The 24,973-nt window shown below is 38.9% G+C and overlaps 1 protein-coding gene across 6 annotated transcripts in view; it reads left to right on the plus strand.

Moving 5' to 3' along the window:
- Positions 1-5,535: 5,535 nt before the first annotated feature.
- LOC127430221 (neurofibromin-like) overlaps positions 5,536-24,973 on the plus strand; it is a 174,288-nt gene continuing 154,850 nt past the window's right edge. For all 6 annotated transcript variants that reach the window (XM_051679820.1, XM_051679821.1, XM_051679826.1 and 3 more), the window contains exon 1: positions 5,536-5,811. In XM_051679820.1, coding sequence (XP_051535780.1) covers positions 5,752-5,811 — 60 coding nt within the window. In that variant the 5' untranslated portion in view covers positions 5,536-5,751. The remainder of the gene's footprint in view (positions 5,812-24,973) is intronic.

A 24,973-nucleotide genomic window follows, 5' to 3' on the forward strand; every position in this document is an offset into this window, starting at 1 on the left:
ATGTCTGAGTGGTGTCTGGATTTATAGACAATTGGAAGAGTTTTTGGGGTAGAACTGACCTGCTAAAGAAAGAAGGACTCCATCCCTCCAGGAAAGGTGCCACTCTCCTCTCTATTAATTTGTCTCATAGTCTTAATAGTGATAGTATTTGACTAACTGGGGCACAGGTCAGGAAGCAGACAAACTGGCTAATCCAAACGTCTGCTAGCTGCCTTGAGACGTCACACAAGTCACATAAACTACAACACATAGAGACTGTATCACCTAGATATCACATAGAGACTGTGTCTGTTCCCCTAACTACCAAACACAAACCCCTCACTAAATCATTCAGAAAATTTTTTATTAAGGTAAAACTTGAAAATAACAAAACAACAAAAATGTAAGATAAATATCATATAAAGGTAGGGCTACTAAACATTAGAACTCTTTCAACCAAAGCACTAATTTTAAATGAAATGAGTACAGATCATAGTTTGAATGTGCTCTGTTTAAATGAAACCTGGCTTAAACCGGATGAATATATTAGTTTAAATTAATCTACTTCCACAGGTTATTGTTATAAACATGAGCCTTGTCTGAAGGGTCGAGGAGGACGTGTTGCTGCAATGTACAGTGAAGTTTTTGGTGTTACTCGGAGGACAGGATATAAGTTTAAGTCTTTTGAACTAATAATGCTTAATGTGACACGGTCAGATACAAATAAAAATTATCTTTCGTCTTTTGCCCTTGCTACAGTATATAGATCACCCGGGCCTTATTCTGATTTCCTTGGTGAATTTGCTAATTTTCTATCAGATCTAGTAGTTACTGTGCATAGAGCTTTAATTGTTAGTGACTGCAACATTCACATAGATAATGAAAATGACACACTGGGATTAGCATTTATTGATATTCTCAACTCACTTGGAGTCAGACAAAATGTGACAGGAACAACTCATCGCCATAATCATAAGCTAGATTTAATTCTGTCATATAAGTGATGTTAATACTATAGAAATTGTACCACAGAGTGATGATATCTCAGATCATTACCTCATTTCTTGTATGCTGCGATCAGCTAATGTTACTCAATCTACACCATGCTATCGATCAGGCAGAACTATTCTTTCAACCACTAAAGATAGCTTCACTAATAATCTTCCAGATTTATCTCATATACTCAGTAAGCCAAAAAGTCTAGAAGAACTTGATGTAATAAGAGAAATTATAAACACAGTCTTCTCTAGAACTCGATAGTGTTGCCCCCCTTCGATTAAAGAAAATTCAAGAAAAAAGCCTCGCACCATGGTACAATCATCACACTCATGCTCTCAAGAGAGCAGCTTGGAAAATGGAGAGCAAGTGGAAGAATACAAAATTAGAGGTATTTTGCGGTGCATGGAAAGATAGTGTCTGTAGCTACAGACAGACACTAAAAGCAGCCAGTTCAGCATATTTTAACAAACTCATAGAAAATAACCACAACAATCCTAGGTGTTATTCAGTACTGTGGCTAAACTGGTTAGGAATAAAGCCTTGACTGAACCAGATATTTTGTCGCAGCACAATAGTAGTGACTTCATGAATTTCTTTACTTATAAAATTGAAATAATCAGAAATAACATTTGAATTATGCAATCCTCTGTCACAATACATCAGAAAACAGTGTCTCATAATTTTCCTCACGAGCAACTTCAATCCTTCGCTGTCATAGGTCATGAAGAGCTAACAAAACTTAATGAAACATCAAAAGCCATAACATGTATGTTAGATCTAATACCAACTAAGCTCTTAAAAGAGATATTCCCTATAATCTCAGAACCTCTTCTTAATATTATTAACGGTCCTATTTAGCAGACCGCAACCACTTTGTCTGTGTAATTGTCAAATCAAACAAAAGTTAAATGTGGAGTGCCACAGGGATCAGTTTTAGGGCCTCTGCTTTTCTCCTTATAAATGCTTCCCTGGGAGATATTATCAGGAATCGTGGAATAAATTTCCACTGTTATGCTGACGATACCTAACTTTATATTTCTTCGAAACCCGATGAAATTTCACAATTCTCCAAATTAGCAAAGTGTTTTAATGAAATCAAAGATTGGATGGCCAGAAATTTCCTTCTACTCAATTCCGACAAAACAGAGGTACTAATTATTGGACTAAAAACCTCTAAAAATAAGCCGCTAAAATATAATTTGACTCTCGATGGATGTACTGTTACATCATCTTCTACAGCAAAAAACGTAGGTGTTATGTTTGATACCAATCTGTCCTTTGAAAATCTAATTTCCAGTGTTTGTAGAACATCATTCTTCCACCTCAGAAATGTTGCTAAATTACGACACCTGCTCTCTGTTGCTGATTCCAAAACAATAATTAATGTGTTCATAACCTCAAGACTAGATTATTGTAATGCATTACTGGGAGGATGTCCAGCAAGTTCAATAAATAAACTTCAATTGGTTCAAAATGCAGCAGCCAGAGTGCTGACTAGAACCAAGAAAAATGATCATATTAGCCCCATTTTATCATCGTTACAATGGCTACCTGTTAAATTTCATATTAATTTTAAAATTTTGTTAACTACGTTAATCACATTCATTACGATCGCAAAATTCTGGCCTGTTAATAGTTCCTAGAATATCAAAATCCACAAAGCTACATGTCTCTGAGTGATGACGACTAAATGCAGCCGGTGCCAGCCAGACATCACTTCAGTCTATTACGATGGACTTCAGGGGATGAACTGATGCCAACTCTAACCATAAGACATGGGATACTTCATATTGCCACTGCCTGAACCTTGGACTTAGGATCGACCTCACCGAAATGACCTGCCGGTTGAACTGCGATGCACCTCACTGATCTCTGCCTGCATCACCTTTGTTTATTGATGGACTACACTCTTAAAATGGAATACATAGACTGTCAATTAATTGCTAACAAAAGACTTCATCAGCCAACTAACAAAGGACACTGCATCTATGTGAACTTCTGCAACTAATCCAGGATGAACTTCAAAGACTTCAGTCATTAACAGTTAACTTACAGTTCATACAAAATCTTTGTTTAAACACTGACCCTTAACACTTAGTTTACTAATTTTAAACCATGACTTGCACTGCACATAAATAACTAATATTGGCATTATTTTCATGTTGTTTAGCCAGAGGGGAACTGGCCACTACAGTGAGCTTGGTTTCCCCCAAGGTTATTTTTCTCCATTAACCAACATCTTATGGAGTTTTGTGTTCCTTGCCACAGTCGCCTTCGGCTTACTCACTGGAGTTCTAATATAATTATTATTTAACTATTTAATTATTTATTTTTAGACATAATTTACAATCATATTTAATCAAACTACACAATGATGACTCTAAGACTTTATAGATAGTACAGTTTCATTTTCTGTTAAAGCGTGATTTTCTGTAAAGCTGCTTTGAAACGATGTGTGTTGTGAAAAGCGCTATACAAATAAAAATGACGACTTTAGTAATCTAAAACCTTAGGAGCCTTAAAGTTGTTGTCTTAAAGCACAAACTACAATTTAGTAATACTAGATAAGATGCTTTCTTGTTTGTTTATGACATGATGATTAATGATATACCACATCTGATTCAAAGATTATTTTAATTTTTTTTTAGGTTATCATACGGAGTCCCTTAAGTGACCTTAAGCAGAGATTTATCACTTAAAGGGCTCCGTATTACAAACTCATGACTGGAGGACAAACTGGAAGATATTAAAAGTTTGGAGTTTGTGCATATGTGCTGTTTTAATTAGTCCATTTTACAGTTTGTATATGATTTTTTCCAGGTTTAGGAAGTGCATTTTCAAAACTTCTATTAATTGATTTGTAGTGTATTTAGCTAACTTTAGCATGTCAACATAGCATCCAATCCTACCAATTTCGACTGTAAGTCAACTTTGTCATATTATCCTAAAAAATAAACTTGCTGTCTGAAAATCAATATTTGATATTGTATTTTAGATAAACCTGAAGGTGGCAGTAGAGATCCACTCAGTATTCCCATCAGATAATTACTATGGCCTTGTGAGCTTTAGCATCTCTGTCTAATTTTGGTATGCTAAAATATAAAAGGAAAAATATTTTAGGAGGGGTAATTTGATTCCGTACTTTTATACTTTTGAAATAATCTATAAAACACTTCATGAGTATTTTTTTTTTCATTGTAATTTATGGTCACCAGAACCCTTTTATATAATCCATGGAAGAGTTGGGTTGTTGTCTTGGAATGTGATTTTTAAGGAAAACAATACACACAAATTATTATGCTTCCTGTGTTTTTAATCAGATATTGTTCAGACAGGTTCTGCACTTACTGAGTCTCAGACAGACAGAGAGATGGATGGATTGATGGATGGACAGATAGGTAGGTAGACAGACAGACAGAGTGATGGGTGGAGGATGGATGGACAGACGGATAGACAGACAGACAGAGATGGATGGAGGACTGACGGACGGAAAGATAGACAGTAGACAGAGAGATGGATGGATGGACAGACAGATAGGTAGGTAGACAGGCAGAGTGATGGATGGATGGAGGATGGACGGACAGACAGACAGACAGACAGCGAGATGTACAGATAGATAGATACACACACACACACACAGAGAGAGAGGGAGAGAGAGATGGAGGACGGACAGATAGATAGACAGACAGAAAGACAGACAGACAGAGTGATGGATGGAGGATGGATGGACGGAAAGATAGATAGTAGACAGAGATGGATGGATGGACAGACAGATAGGTAGGTAGACAGACAGAGTGATGGATGGAGGATGTACAGATAGATAGATCCACACAGAGAGAGAGAGAGAGAGAGAGAGATGGAGGACAGACAGATAGATAGACAGACAGACAGACAGAAAGACAGACAGAGTGATGGATGGAGGATGGACGGACAGATAGATAGACAGACGGAAAGACAGACAGAGTGATGGATGGAGGATGGACAAACAGATAGACAGACAGCAAGATGTACAGATAGATAGATAAGACACACACACACAGAGAGAGAGAGAGAGAGAGAGATGGAGGACAGACAGATAGATAGACAGACGGAAAGACAGACAGAGTGATGGATGGAGGATGGACGGACAGATAGACAGAGTGATGGATGGAGGATGGACGGACAGATACACAGACAGAGTGATGGATGGAGGATGGACGGACAGATAGACAGACAGACAGAGTGATGGATGGAGAACGGAAAGATAGATGATAGATAGATAGACGTTGTACACAAACATTTTACACAGCATTCTTACTGTCTGACCCTAGATTTATAAGAACAAATAACAGCAAATTTACCAGAGGAATAGCATCCTATACTGATCTTTGTTATTGTGTCTTATTACCTAAAATGACACATTTATCTTTTTATTCTTTTGACCCCCTCAACTGAAGCCCACGCATGCTATCTACCTCTGTAATAATGTACCATCTTCAGCACGGCAGCACTAGCCGCGCACGCGCAAAACCCCTGAATGGCTCGAGAGAGAGGAGGATTCAAACTTCCGGTGGTGTGTCATGGCGGCGTGGTGGAGTATGCTTGAAGTGAAAAACTAAACCCAGACCCCCCTCCTCCCTCCACCTCCTTCCACCTCCTCCTCTGTTCTCCTCCTATATTGTTTTTCGGAGCGCTTTTGGGGGTATTTGGTGCATCGGGGGCGAGGCGCGAGCAGGAATCGGGATCGCAAAAGTGATTGATAGGAGACATTGCGGCGCGCGCATCCGCCTGAGCATGGCGGCGCACAAGCCCGTGGAATGGGTCCAGGCCATCATTAATAGATTCGACGAACAGGTAAAGAAAATACACAACTCGTATGTCTTGTTGGGGTCTTTGACATTTCAAAGCCAAAAAGCGAGCACGCAAACGATGAAATGGTTGATGCATATGCATGCACGCACGCGCGCTGTTTATGTTGAGGATGGTAGGTTGGTGGTGTTTGGGCTTTTCACTGGCACAAATGCTATATGTACATGTCCTAGTTCAGGCCTGATGTCTTGCATTTGGTCAGCGAAAGTCAATGTTGGGTTATGGATTCGTGATTGATCTGATGAATGTTCAGCTCAATTGCTCGCGCGCCGTGGCTAAATATAAACAAAAGGAATCAGACTCCATTCGTGCTGTTGACACAGAGAGATGAGATTGCATAGCTGGAGCAGCTTCACAGAGATTTACCATCCTGTGCATGCAAAAAATGCAAACAAATGTTCCTGAGCGACCTCAAACATAAGAGTTGTTTCAATTAATTAATGCTCTATGTGCTTGAAAGATGTTTGAAATTTTTTAAAGACATTGTTGCACACAAAGTTTGCATTCAACATTCTGTGCTGTCAACCAGTGGAAATCTTAAGTATACAGGCTAGGTGTTTGGTTCTTGTACTGGGGTTAAGGGGCTGGATGTGGTTCGTAACAGTTTGATTAAAGTGTAACAAGAGGTTTAGGCCGTTTTACCACTAAGCCGGTTTAGTGCTCTTTAAATTGGAGCTTTTAAATTGGATTAAGGCTCTTGTTTGGAGGCTTAATGTGTTGACAAGTCAGGCTTTGACCACCTTCTTGCACTTCTCTCATTCTATATGCTGTCATAAAGTACACATGATGTATATGACAGCTGCTCACCATAAGCAACCAACAACAATTAAATTCCAAGCATAATGTAACATTTTCAACAGATAGTTCACCCAAAAATAAGATTCTGTCCCTAAACCTGTGTTCTAAACCTGTATGGCTTTCTGCATCTTTTTTTTCCCCCCAAACAAAGTTAATAGTAATTGAGGCTACCATTCTACTTAACATATCCTTTTGAGTTCTACACAAGAAAAAAACAGTCAGACTTGTTTTGATTAACATGAGAGTCAGTATATTGTGACTGAATTTTCATTTTCAGGTGAACTACTCCCAATCTTTAATAAAAGCTACTGGATTACACTTGGATTGCTTGTTTTTTGCTATAAGATCAATACTGATGTGTGGCTTGTCTCGCTTGTAATAGGCAAGTTCTCAGTCGTGGTTATTGCCTTGTCAGCAGCTGTATGAATGCAAAGAGCACCTTGAAACAATGACCTCACAGATGCCATTGCATGGTCATGGAAAACTAATCTGTCCTCTCTCTGGGGAGAGCTCTGACTCAGGAATGAGAGGTTGATGAGGCATTGTATTCTACATGGATGCCAGTTTGGGAGATTTAGATTTAGCATTTGGCCAAGGTTTCACTATGGGATGGCAAGAAAATGAAGAGTGTTTCAACTGAATGAAGATGACACTTGATTGAAGGGGTTTTTCTCTTCAGTTGAACTTAAAAGAAGCTGGGTTGGTCTTGTTGTTATGTCATTTTTCATTATTTTTTTGTTTGTTTGTTTTTTTGCCATAAGTAGCTTAAGGGTGGTGTAAGCGATTTTAGTGTTCTGAAGCTTTCATGTGACTGAGCCGTTGAATTAGCCACACCACCTCATTCAAAAACTCCGCTCCCCAAAGATAATTTTGAGACCAAAACCAAGTATAAGAGCAGTATTGTTTGTTCCTGTGGCTGTCAAATTCAACAGTGGCAAAATAGCGCCCTCAACTGACAAACATTGTGAATCATAGCCTCAGTGATCTGCTTCAAATACAACACTATGAGAACGAGCAAAATGATTGACAGTTGAAAAAGTCAGTGTCCACGGACACATTTTTGTTTGCTGTTTACAGACTACAGATGTCACAGAGACTGGTGAGATATCTCAGGACACTTATTTCATTAATATTTTAAGGGAGTAGGAAAAATTTTTGCATACATGAAAAATAAAAAAAAATCGCTTACAGCACCTTTAATGGAATGGCAGCAAATAAAATTCTGTCATTCACCCTGCCCTAAAACGTAGATTTTTTTTAATTTTATTTCATGGAACATAAAAGGAAAAATTATGAAGAGCGTTTACGCTGCCCTTTTCTATACAACAAATACATACAGTGACTAGGGGCTGTCCTGCTGCAAAAAGAACCAAAAAGGACCAAAAAAAATAGTTTGGTGGTTCTCACAAAACCTGTCAAGGAAAATCAATGTGTATTTCTACAGTATACTGTTTTTTACGTACATCTGTTTTTATGAGCCTCGTCATTAGGTGGCAGCACGCCTCAACAAACCTCACAAGCAGCACAGCCACAGAATGAGAAGTGCTTACTTAAGCCCTGTTCACATTGTCAGTGATTTTGTCTCTAGATGTCATTAGTCACTGTATTTCTTGTCGCTAGTCACTGTATTTCTTGTCGCTAGTGGGCGTTCCTACTGCTGTCACTCTGATGTTATTGGTTGGCTGCACAACTGGCCATAGCTTTAGAAAATCTGCTCACAGATGAGCTAGATTGCCAATAGAACAAATATATCATACTTATTTGACAAGGAATCATTTGTTTTGCCTCTAATAATGAACATTCTGCAGGGGAAAGTTCTTTTAAATAAACCACAGCTGTGCTCAATGCATCCTATCATAAACAAGATGAACAATCAATTAAAGAGCCCATATTATGCTAATTTACAGGTTCATGATTTTATTTTTGGGGTCTACTAGAATAGGTTTACATGCTTTAATGTTCAAAAAACACATTATTTTTCTCACACCGTACATTTCTGTTAAACCTATTCTCATCCTTTGGCTCAAACGCTCTGATTTAGGCCCTGTCTTTTTAAAGTGGATTTAAAGGCCAGCTGATTGGTCAGCTGGCCTAGTCTGTTGTGATTGGTCAACCGCATAGAGCGTGTGTCTGAAATGTAATGCCCCTTACCATAACTGAGTTTCAGGCTTCCTTAACAGCTGTAAACACTATTGTAACTATGGTAACAATGGCATCGGTTTTTGCCGTACCAGTTTGAGTCCGATAATGAAAGTTTGGAAGAACAAGCTGATCGACCCGAACCACCTCCGCAAGCACAACTTGAGCAGGATGTTTCACAGTGGTAAGTTTTAATTTTGTAGCTTTCTTACAAGTACACTGTTGATTATTGTGAACCTAACAAAGCTTCAAGTAAAAGACATGTAGTGCATCTAAGTTAGTCATGTTTTGCTGGAATGGGTGTAGCTGAACTTTTTTCGCCCGAGCTATGAACGGAGAACAGAGGCTTACTCCTGGTTAGTCAGCAAGTTAGCCATGAACTACCGTGGATTGTGGCCGTAACATTGCAGCTTGTAATTATATAAGACTCTTGAGATCGACCATTTTTTTACTCCGTTTAGGTAAAAGCCGTCCCACAGCTGAATAGTAAACCCTTACCAAAACAATAACATTACATAGCAAGTTAGCTGAGCATGACAGTGGATTGCAGATGTAAAATGACCGTTTGTAAAAATAAATCCATCTCCACACTTGATCACTATTCATGATAGTAAGAACGACAAACAATCTGCATAATTCTACACAATTGTTGGTAAAGTGGCCTGCAGCTGATAAGCAAAACTATTTCAATACAATAACATTAGCTAGCAGGTTAGCAGAGGCCCACAGCTGTGCACTGGGTGTGCACCGTAGCTACAACACAAAAATGTGCATTTGAGCTCTTGGTAGCAGATAAATCCACAAATAATCAAGCATACTTACAGGTTGTGATCCTGAAGCACCAGATTGTTCCAACAAAGTGGGAACTGCACCATCTTTCAGGAGTAACCATCTTGAAAATCCAGCATTGGTTATGGTTGTACTGCTAAATAATTAAAATACATTTTAACCACTGATTCTTCAATTTGTCTGCCTTTGGAAGTCAAAACAAAGAGGTTTTGCTGTTGCAATGAAGAAAACAGCATCTTTTAAACATGGCGACACTACACAACACTAACCTTCCTGGCAGCCCTTAGGTGGGCATTATGCAAATGTGTTACATAGTGACATAGATACTTTACGGAGGAAATGGCTGGACTACAATCCAGCCATTTCTTGTAGTTCTTGAGCAGTGTTGTCTGTGGGAGAGAATAACTCCCTTTTGTGTGGACTTTGTGCTTTGTAACTTTGCAGACCTGTTACATGCACAAACAGCTATATTACACTAAAGGAAAAAAAGCATAATAGGGCCTCTATAATGTATGAATTGAACTCACTCAATATGTCGACAATTTCTGGTACATTATCCAATTTGATTAGAAATCAGTTTACTTGCCGCAAAAAATGAGCATTCTGGACAGGAAAGTGCTATAAACTGCAACAATACTCAATGCATTATATCAACACAAAGATCGATCTTTCAATGTATCAATTAAACTCGCTCAGAATGTTGACAATTTCTGACATGGTTTTCCACACATCGTTTTATTATATCCATGTAAGTTGTTACAGAAACATGATATAGAACAGTGAAATCGATGACAACAACAACTCCTCCGTCTTTCCTGCACTCGGCTCCATTATCTCACAGGAGTTGGATGACGTGAGTTTCACTGTCTTTTCTCATTGGCTGTCGCTGCAGGATATCGCTCTGCATTTGCATCAAGTTGAACTTTTCTCAACTTTGTCGTGTCTTTTGACACGCCCACGTCCTATTGCCAATAGTTGCTGTCTCTCGTGTCACCGGAAGTCGCCAGCTCTTAATGGTCATCTGTCGCATCCAGAGACAAAATCGCTGACAATGTGTATGGGGCTTTAAGCCCTATTGACACCGCGCGACACAGTCCTATTAATTTTCAATGAGAGCAGAGCGACTTGGAGCGACACAAGCTGCAGTGACTAGCAAGCGACAAGACAAAATTAAGAAAATGTCAACTTTATGCAAATGACGAGCGACATTCGCAAGTGACTGCCAATGAGAGTGAAGACAGAGGAGCTCACGTCACCTGTTTCCAGGCAGTGAGTGTGAGATACTGGAGTTGAGTGCAGGCAGGATGGAGAAGTTAAAAGTTTCTGTGAGCGATTTCTCTGTTCTATCATTTGTCTATTACCACATACATGGATATAGCCTAGTAAAAATAATGCGTGGAAAGCCGTGTCGACATTCAGAGTGAGTTTGATTCATAAATTGATAGAGCGTTCATCTAGTTAATGATATGATGCATTGAGCACTGCTGTAGTTTATGTAAAAACACTCTCATGCAAAATGTTAATTTTTAGAATCAATAAAACTGATTCCTCGTCAAATTAGAATGACATCTTGGTTTTACTGGCAGTATAAACTATAATCAGAATTTCCAAAGCTGCTATGGCCAGACATGCTGTCCACCAATAACATTAAAGCGACAGCAGTAGGAATGCCCACCAGCAACACAGATCGCAGAGTCTAGCGACACCAAGCGGCAATGTCGTTTGCGGTGTGAACGGGGCTTTAAGAGGAAGCACAGCAGATGGGCGAAGCACAACAGAATACAGGAATCTTGAGATCTGATTTTCTAATTTTCAACTACTTTTAGCTTGACATGGCATTCTAAAAATGTGAATACTAGTGAGATGCTCCAAACATGTCCGTCTGAGGCACGCACGTACATACAGCAGCAATTAAAAATAGCGCTGACGGAACGCAATAAAATGTACTGTGAGAACTGGACACATTGACGAACTCAATGCAAAACAGATTGCGGTCAACTGTTGGCTTGTTCAATGATATTAGAATAAAACAAACATATATTGAGTTCTTAAGCCACTTTTTATTGTCTAATCCAGTGGTTCCCAAACTTTTTCAGTCAAGCCCCCCTTTACTAATAGAAAATTTTTCAGGCCATCCCCCCTTTAGTTTTTAGATAAAACTAAAGTTGATGTCATTTTGTTTAAATGTAATTATAATTACTAATTTCGAAATAGTTAAAAATGTGCTGCACATTAAAAAAATGTATCCAGGGTTTTTCCTGGGTCAAAAATGGTCTTCGGTGGTGGCTGACGTACATGGTCAGTTTGTCGTTTTTTTTTTAGTTTATTTTTTTTTCTTAATTGCAATTAATATTTAAGATATGTAGTTACATTTCATGTGTGTAATGAATATGATTTATTTGATCATCTGAGCATCTAGAAATCTTTGAATTCAACAGAGTTTTTCAATTTCAAGGTGCTGTGGGAAGTCAAATTAACTTACCTTATTTCTATAAGCCTAGTTATAATATTTACATTTACATTACATTTAGTCATTTAGCAGACGCTTATCCAAAGCGACTTACAAATGAAACACATAGCAAGCAATTTGTCATACAAATTTTAACAACATTTGCAGTATAGGACTGCCAATTTCTCACATTGGCTGGAGTAGGAAATATGCTAGCACAGAAGAAAGAGACAGACAAGGATTTTTTTTTTTTCTGTACATTAAGCGCAGGTTAAGTGCAGTAGTAAATGCAATTGGTGTGGGTTGGCTAAGTGCTCGCGGTACAGATGTGTTTTCAGTTGGTTCTTGAATGTTGAGAAGGTAACAGCAGATTGTGTGTAGGTTGGAAGTTCATTCCACCACAGAGGAGCACAGAAAGTGAACGATCGTGAAGTAGACTTTGAGCCTCTTTGTGAATGGACCACCAGGCATCGCTCGTTCATAGACCGCAGAGAGTGAGTTGGAGCATAGACCTGAAGAAGTTAATTGAAGAGGGTGCGGTTCCATTGGCTGTTCCATGCGGGCAGCTGAATGAAATCAGTGGAGTGAAATCAAGAGTGGGGTGACGTGAGCCCTTTTTGGCTGATTGAAACCCAGACGTGTTGCTGCATTCTGGACCATCTGCAGTGGCTTAATTGTGTTAGCTGGAAGGCCAGCCAACAGAGCATTGCAGTAGTCCAGTCTCGAAATGACCAGAGCTTGGACCAGGAGCTGTGTAGCATATTCATACAGGAAAGGTCTGATTTTTCCTGATGTTGTAAAGCGCGAATCTGCAAGACTGGGCGGTTGATGAGATGTGTGCAGTGAAATTAAGCTGGTCATCTTCCAACTCTCCCAGGTTCCGGGCTGTTCTGGTTGGTGTTAGTGTAGTTGAACCAAGATGAATAGTGAGGTTGGGGTCAACAGATGTGTTGGCTGGGATCACAAGGAGTTCTGTCTTGGCAAGGTTGAGCTGAAGGTGTCGTTCCTTCATCCAGGCTGAAATGTCCGAGAAGCAATCAGAGATACAAGCTGAGACAGTAGGGTCATCAGGCTGGAATGATAGGTAGAGCGCCGTATCATCTGTGTAGCAGTGGCAGGGCTCCAGACTAAAAAAAAATGACGTAGGAGCCATTGTGTGTATGTGTATATATATAGATAGATAGATAGATATATTGTTTTACAACAAGACCAAGACCTTATTCACGCTAGCGCCATCTTTGATTTTTAATGGGAATGACAACGAGGCTGTGAGGGATAGACTTACCATCTCTTCAATGGGCTGTACTGCAGTTTAAAGTGTTTTTGGATCATTCCGCAGACAAAACATTGATGAAATATCTGTCCAAGAACATTCTGTATACAAAGAACTCCAGACAACATGAGTTGTGGGAAATCAGATGTGGTCTAGGAGCTTTACACAGCTTTACACCATTCGTGCCATTGAAGAGACTGTAAGTCTATCCCTCAGAGCCTCGTTGTCATTCCTATAAAAAACCAAAGATGGTGATAGCGTGAATAAGGTCTATTGCCTTTGTCTTTTACTGTTACCAGATGGCCCAGAATGAAATCCCAGATGCAGTTTATTGTGCTACTCCAATCCCAATCAATAATTACCAGAAGAAGAAAAAAACTGGTATAAAATATGTGACTTTTAATTATAAAAAAGCCCGAAATACACATGGAACTCTTATTTTGAAATGTCTACACTCCTAGTTGTGAGCTCACTGACGGCTGATTCGCTGAGAAAGTGACTCTGATTCAAACTGCTAACCTGAGCTCCTGTGTTCAAACTCTCAGTTCTTTTCAGGTGATTCATGAAAAGGACCCGGTTCAGAAGAGTCATTTGTTCGAATCTCTCGTGCTGGGTTTGTTGTTGCGTGCAGCGAGCTCGTTATCACAACAGAACGGGTGAAAAGTGGCACAAGACACACTGGTGTGCGCTCTAAAGATGTATTCAATAACTCACAAGATTATATCTGACGAAACCGCACATGAACGCACAGAACCCGACTGTCGCCAGTGGTGACTAGTAGGGATGTGCGAGACTAGTCGGCTAAGCGGTTCGGATGCTGCTAGTCGACACTGGAATTACTAGTCGGTTAATATTTCCCCGTTTGGCTTTATATTTTTACAGAGGCTGCACTTAAATTACTGTCACATTAAAGTTACATATTTTAAATAGAATGAATAATACAAATATTATTTAAAAAAGAGGATATCTGGAGCAGATACAGAGTTTAATTTCATCTCAGGCTGCGCGTGCTTCTTCCCTCTCACACTCGCGGCGTGTGCATGAAAATATCCTCTCACTAGACGAGCAAACTCAGCAAAGTAGTTATGAAATCACTTTGGTGGTGCGGGAATTGGCTTTCTAAATGTTTGAAATTCCCTATTGGATGTTTTCACATTTGAGTCTTCTTTACATCTGTGCATTTTCCGCTGAGCAGGCTTTTTCAAGCGCAGGACAGCCACCTTAGGTGAAATAAGTCCCGTCTTTCACCGGACCATGTCGACGTGTTAATTTTACTCATCAAAAAATTATGCTTTTGAGTTAGTAGCCTAGAAAATAACTGTTTTAGACTAGGTATGCAGTTTTTTTAATCTGCTGATTAAGAAGGCTATTTTCAACGAGGTGCCGACTGCTTAATGGGTTAAACTATCTTTGATTCTGTGTGCACGTCATGTTTAGAATACATTAGGTTTATTGTAGGCTACATCACAGGCCTATTTTTTCCTATCCTATAGCTACTTTTTTTTAATTTATTTTTTTTAACATCGCAACTGTTATTGGTTGACGTTCTTTACCGAACAGCTGTCATATTAGATCAATGACTAATGCACGACTGCACATCGTGAAATACGCACAACTTTTCAGCACATTTTTTGTCTCTCTCGTAGATTTGGCTTACTTGTTAATTATTTTCAACGTCCTGACTGTTTTAATGGGTTAAGTAACTTTTACTTAGTGATTTCCGTTTAGAACAGGCTTTTAATGGTTGTTCCATTGATCCTGCACTATTCATTCAATTATTTTCAATAAATATGTCTATTAAATATTCGCTAATGTTGATTCAGTGAATGCATGTCATGTTCTATATTTAATGTACAATGATCATAATGCAAGGCGAGCATGTCGCAGATAAATGCCCCTTTTCAGTGGAATTTAGCATCGGATTTGGAATAGATTAAGTATTTTATTTAAAGTATTAAATTTTTTTTTTTTTCTTAAGGTTGGTTTCTCTTTAGACTAGTCGGTTACAAGACTTCCTTTTAAACGACTGTCAAATTAGTCGTAGCGCACATCCCTAGTTACTAGATTTTAAATGATAGTCGCAATCAATTATTTTTGTCGCACTCTGGAGCCCTGAGTGGTAGGAAAAGCCATGTGCCTCAATGATCGGTCCGAGTGATTTTGTGTACATACATCGAGAAGAGGATGGGTCCAAGCACTGATCCTTGAAGAAATGGTCAGAGATATGTAAAGGGGTAACAAGAGGATTATTTGAGATACAGTTATATATAGGACCACCAGTGGAGTGCCATCCTCAGGGAATGAAGACAGCAATACAACTAGCTCTTCAACAAAGTTGGCTAGTTGACTTGGGGTGCGATAGAAGAACAAAAAGTGGATTTTAGCAGGATTAGTGGCATGATATTCAGAAGTTGTGTTATTGCAGAGAGAAGAGAGTGGAGTGAATTTCCATGAGTTTGAAATGAGCGAACCAGTTCCCCTACCCCACCCAGTCAGACAAGGGGTGTGGGTGAAAGTGAAGTCTGTAGAGAGAGCTGAGGGAGTTGCAGTGTTATCTCTGCACATCCATGTTTCAGTCAGAGCCAAAACATTGAGTTTTGACTGACTGGCAAAGGCCGAAATGAAGTCTGATTTGTTGACAGCTGATTGGCAGTTCCACAGTCCAACAGAAAAGAGGGGCTGTGGAGAAGCAGTGCTAAGTGTCCTAAGGTGCTCTGGAGTGCGTAGTCTACAGCGTGTGCATGTAGACATTTGCCTATTTGAGACAACAGGAATGTACTGAAAACACATTATGAGTAGAATAAAGAATAACTATGAGGAAAAAGTGAGAAGGGGGCAAAACTTAGCATAGTGGCTGGCTTCTTGTCAGTGTCCTTGCGCGGGTTGACTCGCAGGTCTTTACAAGAGATAGGGCTGCACACAAGGGCTGCCGCTGCCGCTACATTTCTCTCACTACTTAAGTACTAATTGCTGTACAGCTGAGTCTAGCCCACAAATTAGCAACTCAAAGTCAAAAAGTGTCAAAAGCCTGCAACTGAAGCGGGATTGCCCTAAAAAGCTCACTAATAGACAAAGATTTACTTTAATTTTAAAAGTGCAGATCAATCTCCTGGCTAACAACAGCTACTAGTTCATTGTCACCGCAAAAAACACAGCAAACAAACTACAGTTTTTGTTCCCCTCTGACAGACCAAATGCTTGTTCTGCCAGGTAAACAGCAATGAGCCTGTTATATACGTCAACAAATGCATGAGTAAACCACTTTACTGATTTGGGAACTGTGCTTCTGTAGAGGAAATGTTTGTTTCCTACTCCAAAACAGATATTGTTTGACTTCCACAGTTGTAATGAAAAATTCTGTAATAGTTTACTGTGATAAATGCTAGTAAGGGTGTTGTTGATGTGTAGATGTGAAAGTCTTATAATTGATACTGGTGAAGGGCAGGTGTTTTCCCTTTCCTTTGTCAGAGCTGTTTAGAATGTCAGTGCTGTAGCTGTTTGAAATGGTTGAATTGCTCCATAGCGCTTTAAAATAGAAAATTCTCCTGAAGAATTCAAATGGGTTGCTTAAGTTTAGTCATCTGCGCCACGAAATTAAGAGAAACCCAGTTTAATCGCGCATGGGACCCGCTCTGCGCTATCCTGTCACTGGAGCTTACATATCGAGGGTAGCCTTGTTAACGCGCACGCACCTGCACCTGCATGCTCCAGAGATACAGTTGAATAGAGCAGAGCACGTCTCACATGTGAGTCTCGGTGGATCGCACAACACTCACATGAAACCATTTTAACCTATGCTCATCCATGTTCTAGATGAGAAGCACAGTTAGTGCTTATATTCGTCGGCTGCCAAAAAAAATTTAAATGCAGGAAAAACAATTTTCTCACAAAAGCAGAGGATTTTTTTTCCCTCCCCATTCTCCCCAATTTGTAATGCCCAGTTCCCAATGTGCTCTAAGTCCTCGTGGTGGCGTAGTGACTCGCCTCAATCCGGGTAGCGGAGAACGAATCTCAGTTGCCTCCGCTTCTGAGACAGTCAGTCCGCACATATTATTGGCTTGTTGAGCGCATTACTGTGGAGAAGTAGCGCGTGTAGAGGCCCACGCTATTCTTCGCAGCATCCACACACAACTCGCCACGCGCCCCACCGAGAGCGAGAACCACACATTATAGCGACCACGAGGAGGTTAACCCAATGTTACTCTACCCTCCCTAGCAACCGGGCCAATTTGGTTGCTTAGGAGACCTGGCTGGAGTCACTCAGCACGCCCTAGATTCGAACTCGTGACTCCAGGGGTGGTAGTCAGCGTCAATACTCGCTGAGTTACCCAGGCCCCCAAAGCAGAGGATTTAACAGTGGATTTAATAGTTTAAAATGTAAAACAAGAAAACAAACTGGCATTGCAGCCATCTCTCTTCACTGAGAGTCACTGTCCTCTACAGACACAACAGTCCAGTTGAAATATATCAATCAATTGCACAGTTGACACTCATATGGATTTGAAGCATGCTTCAAAAGTTTACGCTTAATAATAATTATAATAATATAGCAAGTTTTTTTATGGACTTCTTCAATCCCACCGTCTCCCTGCGCCTTCCCTGCAGTGCCCTCACACTTTAGGAACCACTGGTCTAATCAATGCTTTATTCATGCTGCAGAATAATGCAATTTATTTCAAACTGAATTTAAATCCATGTTATATATTTATTATATATATATTTATAAATATAACTATATATTATATTTATAAATATTTGAAGTATTATACATTATATGAATAATCTTATTTTGGGAGCCTTTCTCAGCAAATAATGATGTATGTAATTAATTGAGATTATATATATTCAGATGATGTAGATCGCAAAATACAAAATAAGTAAATACAGAAGTACTTTCGTTGTGGAATAAGCAGAGCCGGAGCCCTTTAAAGGAAACACCCCGGTGTTACATCTTAAATGCAGTTATATTTAATGAGTTATAGCTTTATTAAAGTTCAAATAATATGGAAGCAGATCATGAAAATAACTCTGGCATATTTTTATTAAAATCTGCGAAAATGAAAGGCAGAGTAAATGAGTACTACTATGATGTATAAATACCTTACAATGTAAATACAATTTTTTATGCTGTGGTAATGAGTATTGTAATGACCCCCCCATTACATTGTGGTAATAAATTGTGGGGTGAAATGTGCGTAACTCATGAAAATAATGTCACAATAATGAAGTGGTCACAATGTAAAAAATCTTAATGACATTAAAATAGTCTCCATTTTCTTTAAGCGTAATATAATTTCTTATTTGTTTCTATTAATTTTGGACATTTTCTGGACAGGTTTCGTGAAGTCACCAGTCTATAAGTCTGTTGAGTTATATTCTAAGTTTTCTGAAGCTATACAATAGCTTTGTTTGAAGAATAAACTCGATATTCACTTGACATAATTTTAATTTTTAAACTATTTTAACATGAGATATTTTTTTAATTAGATCAGATGCAGTGTTCCTGTCATGTCTTCTTTTTTTTTAAATTATTTAATGGCCACACTGCATAGTACATACGAGCACAACTAACTCTGCCAAAGTGCACATAAGGGAAGTGTTTGGTGTCTGACCTTTCTGGAATTTTAAACCGTGCCTGGGAAACAAAGTGCTCACTGTCCATAGGCATCCTGTATTAAAATGGATTTCAACAGGGTTGGGCTGTATGTGTTGGGAGAGTGTCTGTGTTTCATGTGATATGATCGTTTTTGTGTGTTGCTGGTGCTTTGTGTTCAACAGGACTTTCATTTCCAACCACTTGCTTTTCTCTTATGGCCACACATCAGAGAGCCAGAGAGAAGGAGGGAACCTCAGGGTTTCTCAGACTACTAAACCTAATGTTCTTAAAGCCACATTTGCCGTCATCACCAATATTGATTTGCAGGTCTCAACATTTAGGATGGCCCGCTGGCCCAGGGTCAGTCAGTACGTTAACATGCACTTTAAATGTTCGATTTCAGTTGGACTAAAACATTAATTTGTCTTTTTAAAATGTCATGTAAACGCTTTAGTCTTCCCATTTTATTTATGTTATTTATATAGTTATTATTTATTACATTACAGGTAGCTACAGGTTGTCATATGAATTTTGTGTTAAGAAATTACAGAAATATATACATTTTATAATAATAACTAATAATAAACTTTTTCATAGCATTGCTAAACGATCTGTTTAAAAACTACATGAAATTTAGTGTGAAGTTTCATTAACAAAAACATCTGAATGAGCTCCTTATTCCAAATATCAGAATCAGAATCAGCTTTATTGCCAAGTATGCTTTCGCATACAAGGAATTTGTCTTGGTGACAGGCGCTTCCAGTGTACAACAATTTAAAACCTATACAAAAACAGCCATAGACATAGATAATAATAAAAATAAATAAAATAGTTATACACATATGTACATATTCACATAATTTGGTAAATATGTTGAAATGCTGTCATCTCTGCTTCTGTCCATAAAAACATGGTGTCATAGGGTTGTTTTAGATTTGTATAGTAACATGTAATGACCAGTTAAAGTAAATCTAGAGCGCTGTATCATGCAGGTCTCGACATTAATGATTGTCCGGGTTAAGTAGCCTAATTAAAATGTCAAGAAGGAAAAAAAAAAACTGCTATATTCGTGAAATAGCCTATGTGTCACATATTGCAAAGTTCATATTCTTATTCTGCTGTTAAAATAATATAGAGCACGTAGGCTTCCGCATAGTGTGGACTGCATAAAGCATACTGTGTACCAGCCGAATACCAGCAAAATGTACCGCTTTAAAATGGGTTAATTACCTCACTCAAACCAGCCTCTATTCATGAGATAAATCACTTTATCCACAGCATATACTGTATGTAATATTACAACTTACATCTGCACAGACAATGAAGCGAATGAACGGGTGAACATCCATACAGAGGAACCATCACGGGAAACAAATAAGTCTCTATGGGTGTGTTCACACTTGTAGTTCGGTTCTCTTGGTCCTCTTGGTCTGGACCAAAAAAGAAAATGATACATTTAGTCCTGGTTCGCTTAGCGTTCACACTGGCATTTTTAACACCGAACCTAACGATACAAAACCAAAGGCATCATGAAAAAGTCACAACCTGATTGGACAGCTTTTATGATGTTTATTTTTTGACTGAATTTGCCAAACATCCAAAACAATGCTGGCTGCTGGGCGAAATGCGCTCGTTATATATATATATATATATATATATATATGTATATATGATGGTATTTTTACCAGCTGAGAACAAACGAAGAGCTAATAAAATGTGTAAAGGAGTCAAAACTGCACCAGGAATTCCTCTGTTGCACACACAAACGAAGATATGCTGCAAGGACGGCTGATGGCGGTTCCGACACCTGTACCGGTCTGTAATGGGCAACATAGCTCCCTATGATGAGAGGAACCAGGTATGCTTGAGGTCAGTATTAGGCAAATTACTTACTGTTTTTGGTCCGTTTAGACGTCTTTGGTCCATGTTGCGTTCATATATCAATCGAACCGCACCAGAGTTCGTTTGGAAGCGCACCAAGGTTCGGGTCACAGCATTCACACTTGTTCAAATGAACCGCGCTAACAGAGTAATCGCACCAGAGTTCATTTTAATCGAACCAAACCTGCCAAGTGTGAACACTCCCTAAAGCATAAAGAATCCAGAACACTGTAACTTCTAAAAAAGTAGCTAATACTTCAGTATATTCATTACAGCATGTGCTATTATTTCAAATAGCTCACATCTGTCACTCTGTGCATGAGATTAAATTTGTGGAGCAAGCACAGACAGAACCACCTCACGTGTCCTCAGAACAGAGCTGTGCACGAACAGCGTGATTAAATCACAGCCCTTGTTGGTTCTTGTTGTTCTTGTGTTATTTTGCAGCATGTGCTCTTTTTATCTCATCAGCTCACAACTTGGCTCTTGGCGGAGCGCCGCTGCTGAAAAGTGGTGCATGAAACACTGCCAGTCGGACCACGGTTGGCCTGGCATTTTGTACATGCATAGGTACTCAATCACCTTCAAACAGGTGTATTTGTCGCCCTTACACATAGTATCATGTATAGGCAGCCAGAAGTTTGGAATAATGTACAGATTTAGCTGTTTCGGAAGGAAATTGGTACTTTAATTCAACAAAGTGGCATTCAACTGATCACAAAGAATAGTCAGGACATTACTGATGTAAAAAAACAGCACCATCACTATTTGAAAAAAGTTATTTTTAATCAAATCTAGACAGACCCCATTTCCAGCAGCCATCACTCCAACACCTTATCCTTGAGTAATCATGCAAAATTGCTAATTTGGTATTAGAAAATCACTTGCCATTATATCAAACACAGTTGAAAGCTATTTGGTTCGTTAAATGAAGCTTAACATTGTCTTTGTGTTTGAGTTGCCACAGTATGCAATAGACTGGCATGTGTTAAGGTCAATATTAGGTCAAAAAACTTTCTCTAGAAACTCATCAGTCAGTCAATGTTTTGAGGAATGAAGGCTATACAATGCCTTGTATATGATTTCATACAAAGGTGTACAATACAGTCTTGAATGACAAAGGACAACTGGCTCTAACAAGGACAGAAAGAGATGTGGAAGGCCAGATGAACAACTAAACAAGAGGATAAGTACATCAGAGTCTCTAGTTTGAGAAATAGACGCTTCACATGTCCTCAGCTGACAGCTTCATTGAATTCTACCTGCTCAACACCAGTTTCATGTACAACAGTAAAGAGAAGACTCAGGGGTGCAGGCCTTATGGGAAGAATTGCAAAGAAAAGACACTTTTTAAACAGAAAAACAAAAAGAAAAGGTTAGAGTTGGCAAAGAAACAGACATTGGACAACAGATAATTGGAAAAGAGTGTTATGGATCTTAACCCCATTGAGCTTTTGTGGGATCAGCTAGACTGTAAGGTGTGTGAGAAGTGCCCGACAAGACAGCCACATCTATGGCAAGTGCTACAGGAAGCGTGGGGTGAAATGTCACCTGAGTATCTGGACAAACTGACAGCTAGAATGCCAAGGATCTGCAAAGCTGTCATTGCTGCACGTGGAGGATATTTTGATGAGAACTCTTTGAAGTAGTTGAAGTTTTTTTTTTTTGTTTTTTTTTTTTTTTTTCAAATTGTAATAATAATTTTTCACATTATTAATGTCCTGACTATACATTGTGACCAGATGAATGCCCCTTTGGTGAATAGAAATACCAGTTTCTTTCCATAAGAGCAAAATCTGTACATTATTCCAAACTTTTGGCCGTGTGTGTGTGTGTGTGTGTGTGTGTGTGTGTGTGTGTGTATATATATATATATATATATATATATATATATATATATACACACACACATATACATATATATACATACACACATACATACATACATAAATATACATTAGTGGTGCACCGATCAGGAAATTTGAGGCCGATACCGATCTCCCATTTTTTTTAACACTAAGATCGGCTGATACCGATTTTTTTTTTCTTAAAGTGCCCTTTGCCACACTTTTGCAAGTTATATGCTGCAGTTATATGTTTATGCCCCACACAGTAAAATTACGATAACACTTTACAAAAAGGTTCCATTTGTTAACATTAACAACATTACTGTAGTTAACATGAACTAATGAACTTAATTTTAGTTACAACATATACATTTTTAAAATCAAAAGTTGTATTAGTTAACATTAATGCACTATGAACTAACAATGAACAATTACATTTTTATTAACTAACATTGATTAATAAATGCTGTAAAAAATATATTGTTTATTGTTTGTTCACGATACCTAGTGCATTAACTAATGTTAAAGAAATGAAACCTTTTTATAAAGTACTACCAAAATGACATTAAAATTACATTAATTGTGAATTGCTAACATTTAATTGTATTAAACAGTTATTTATAGTTCTGTTGTCAATATCAAAAGGTCATTGTGACATACTGGCAACCAGTAAAAACCATGAGAGCATCACACACAGCAGCCTCTTTATCCTCATCTTGCTTAATGTGCAGTGAGTCAGAATTACTACCGTAATGACTCTAGAAAATGGCCAACTTAATATTCATATACATGTAATTCTTACACATTTTTAAAAACAAAACGGCATATTCATATGAATTACATCATGTTTGAAAATTTGTGAATGCTTAGAATTGCCAACAACTCGCCCTCCAGAGGCCACTCTGTCATGCTTCAAGGGCTGAGCAAGTGCTCATTACAGGAGCAGTGTATGTGTGATTCCCTGCGTGCTGCAAAAAGAACTGCCCTAAATCTAGGCACAATTGCCGATCACGTATTTAAGACGAAGATCGTCCGATTTCGATCGGTGCACCCCTAATATATCTACAAACGTGGCACCATTTAACAGAAAAGGAGGAGATTACAGCATTTCAGGAAATGCGGAACATTGTAAACGTTCAAATACACATTGCCTTTTCTGTTTCGAAATAAAAGCCCCAAGTGGAGGTGAAGTAAACAGGACAGAAATATATTACTTTTGTTTAACGCAAATCTAATAATCAGAATAAAAATGATAAATCAGCATTATATTATAATAATAAACCTGACGTGTCCCACATGAATAATTTAGTATTGTTGGGCCTCATGTATTCAGATAGAAGACAAAGTCAGGCCTAACACAGTCGTAAAAACCTAACTCAAGCCCCCACATTCCAAGTCGTAAATTATACTGATAAGAATCGTGCCAAAATCAAACAAAGGGAGTCCAAAACAGACTACAAATCCCATGAAGCCTTGCTCACTAAAGGATTGAACTCTCAACTCCTATTGGATGAGGCACACAACAGAAAGTCCCTCAAACATGACATCATCAGGAGTTGAAATACCTCTGAAATGCTTCCGGGATTTGCTTCCAGCAACTTTGTTTGCAGTGTGTAGACGCAGCTCATCGCTGCTCTCAGGTGCAGCCTCGTGGCACAAGGAAGTAACATCCGACTTGAAACTGTGGCCATACAATCTCCATCTCGCTGGACGAGTTGAGATTACTCTGTGTTCAACCGAACACTCTAACGGATCCGAAGGAGACCGCTGAGCAATCTGCATCTTCATCCGTTTGCCTGCAGAAGTGAAGAGATTAAAGATTTCTCTTCCATCTTCAATCAAGTCGACATTTCTGAGTTCTCCGCCAGCCCACCGAGAATCAACAGCCGTGCACAACAGAGCGAGGAAACGGCCTCCCGTCATCACACGAGCCTCAAGGAACCGGGTCGGAAGTAAAGGACGGATGAGCACACATTCTGTCCTCATGCGATTCAAATAAGAGGTTTACGTCTGGGCAGAGATAGAATATTATAGTGTGTTATTCTTGTGTTTCAAGGTTTTTGCTTGTACAGTTTACGGACCGCCATGTCCGCTCATTATTAATACTCAGGGTATTAATTATCACGAATTTGTTTTGCTGTATTGTGGTCCAACCAAATTGGACTGTTGTGCATTTTCGCCATCGTGGGTGAGACCGGCAAACTGATTTGATCCATTAAGAGTCAAAGAACGCAGGACTGTTTATGAGCCGACCACCGCGTCTCTGAGTGATAAACTAACTGCTGCTTTCTCTCCCACGATCGCGAAATCGGCTTTAGGGCCGTCACTTTATTCTCCCTCTCTCTCATACTAACCACACACAAACACACACACAC

This window comes from Myxocyprinus asiaticus, chromosome 39, assembly GCF_019703515.2.
Source record: "Myxocyprinus asiaticus isolate MX2 ecotype Aquarium Trade chromosome 39, UBuf_Myxa_2, whole genome shotgun sequence".
In the NCBI taxonomy this organism is placed as follows: domain Eukaryota; kingdom Metazoa; phylum Chordata; class Actinopteri; order Cypriniformes; family Catostomidae; genus Myxocyprinus; species Myxocyprinus asiaticus.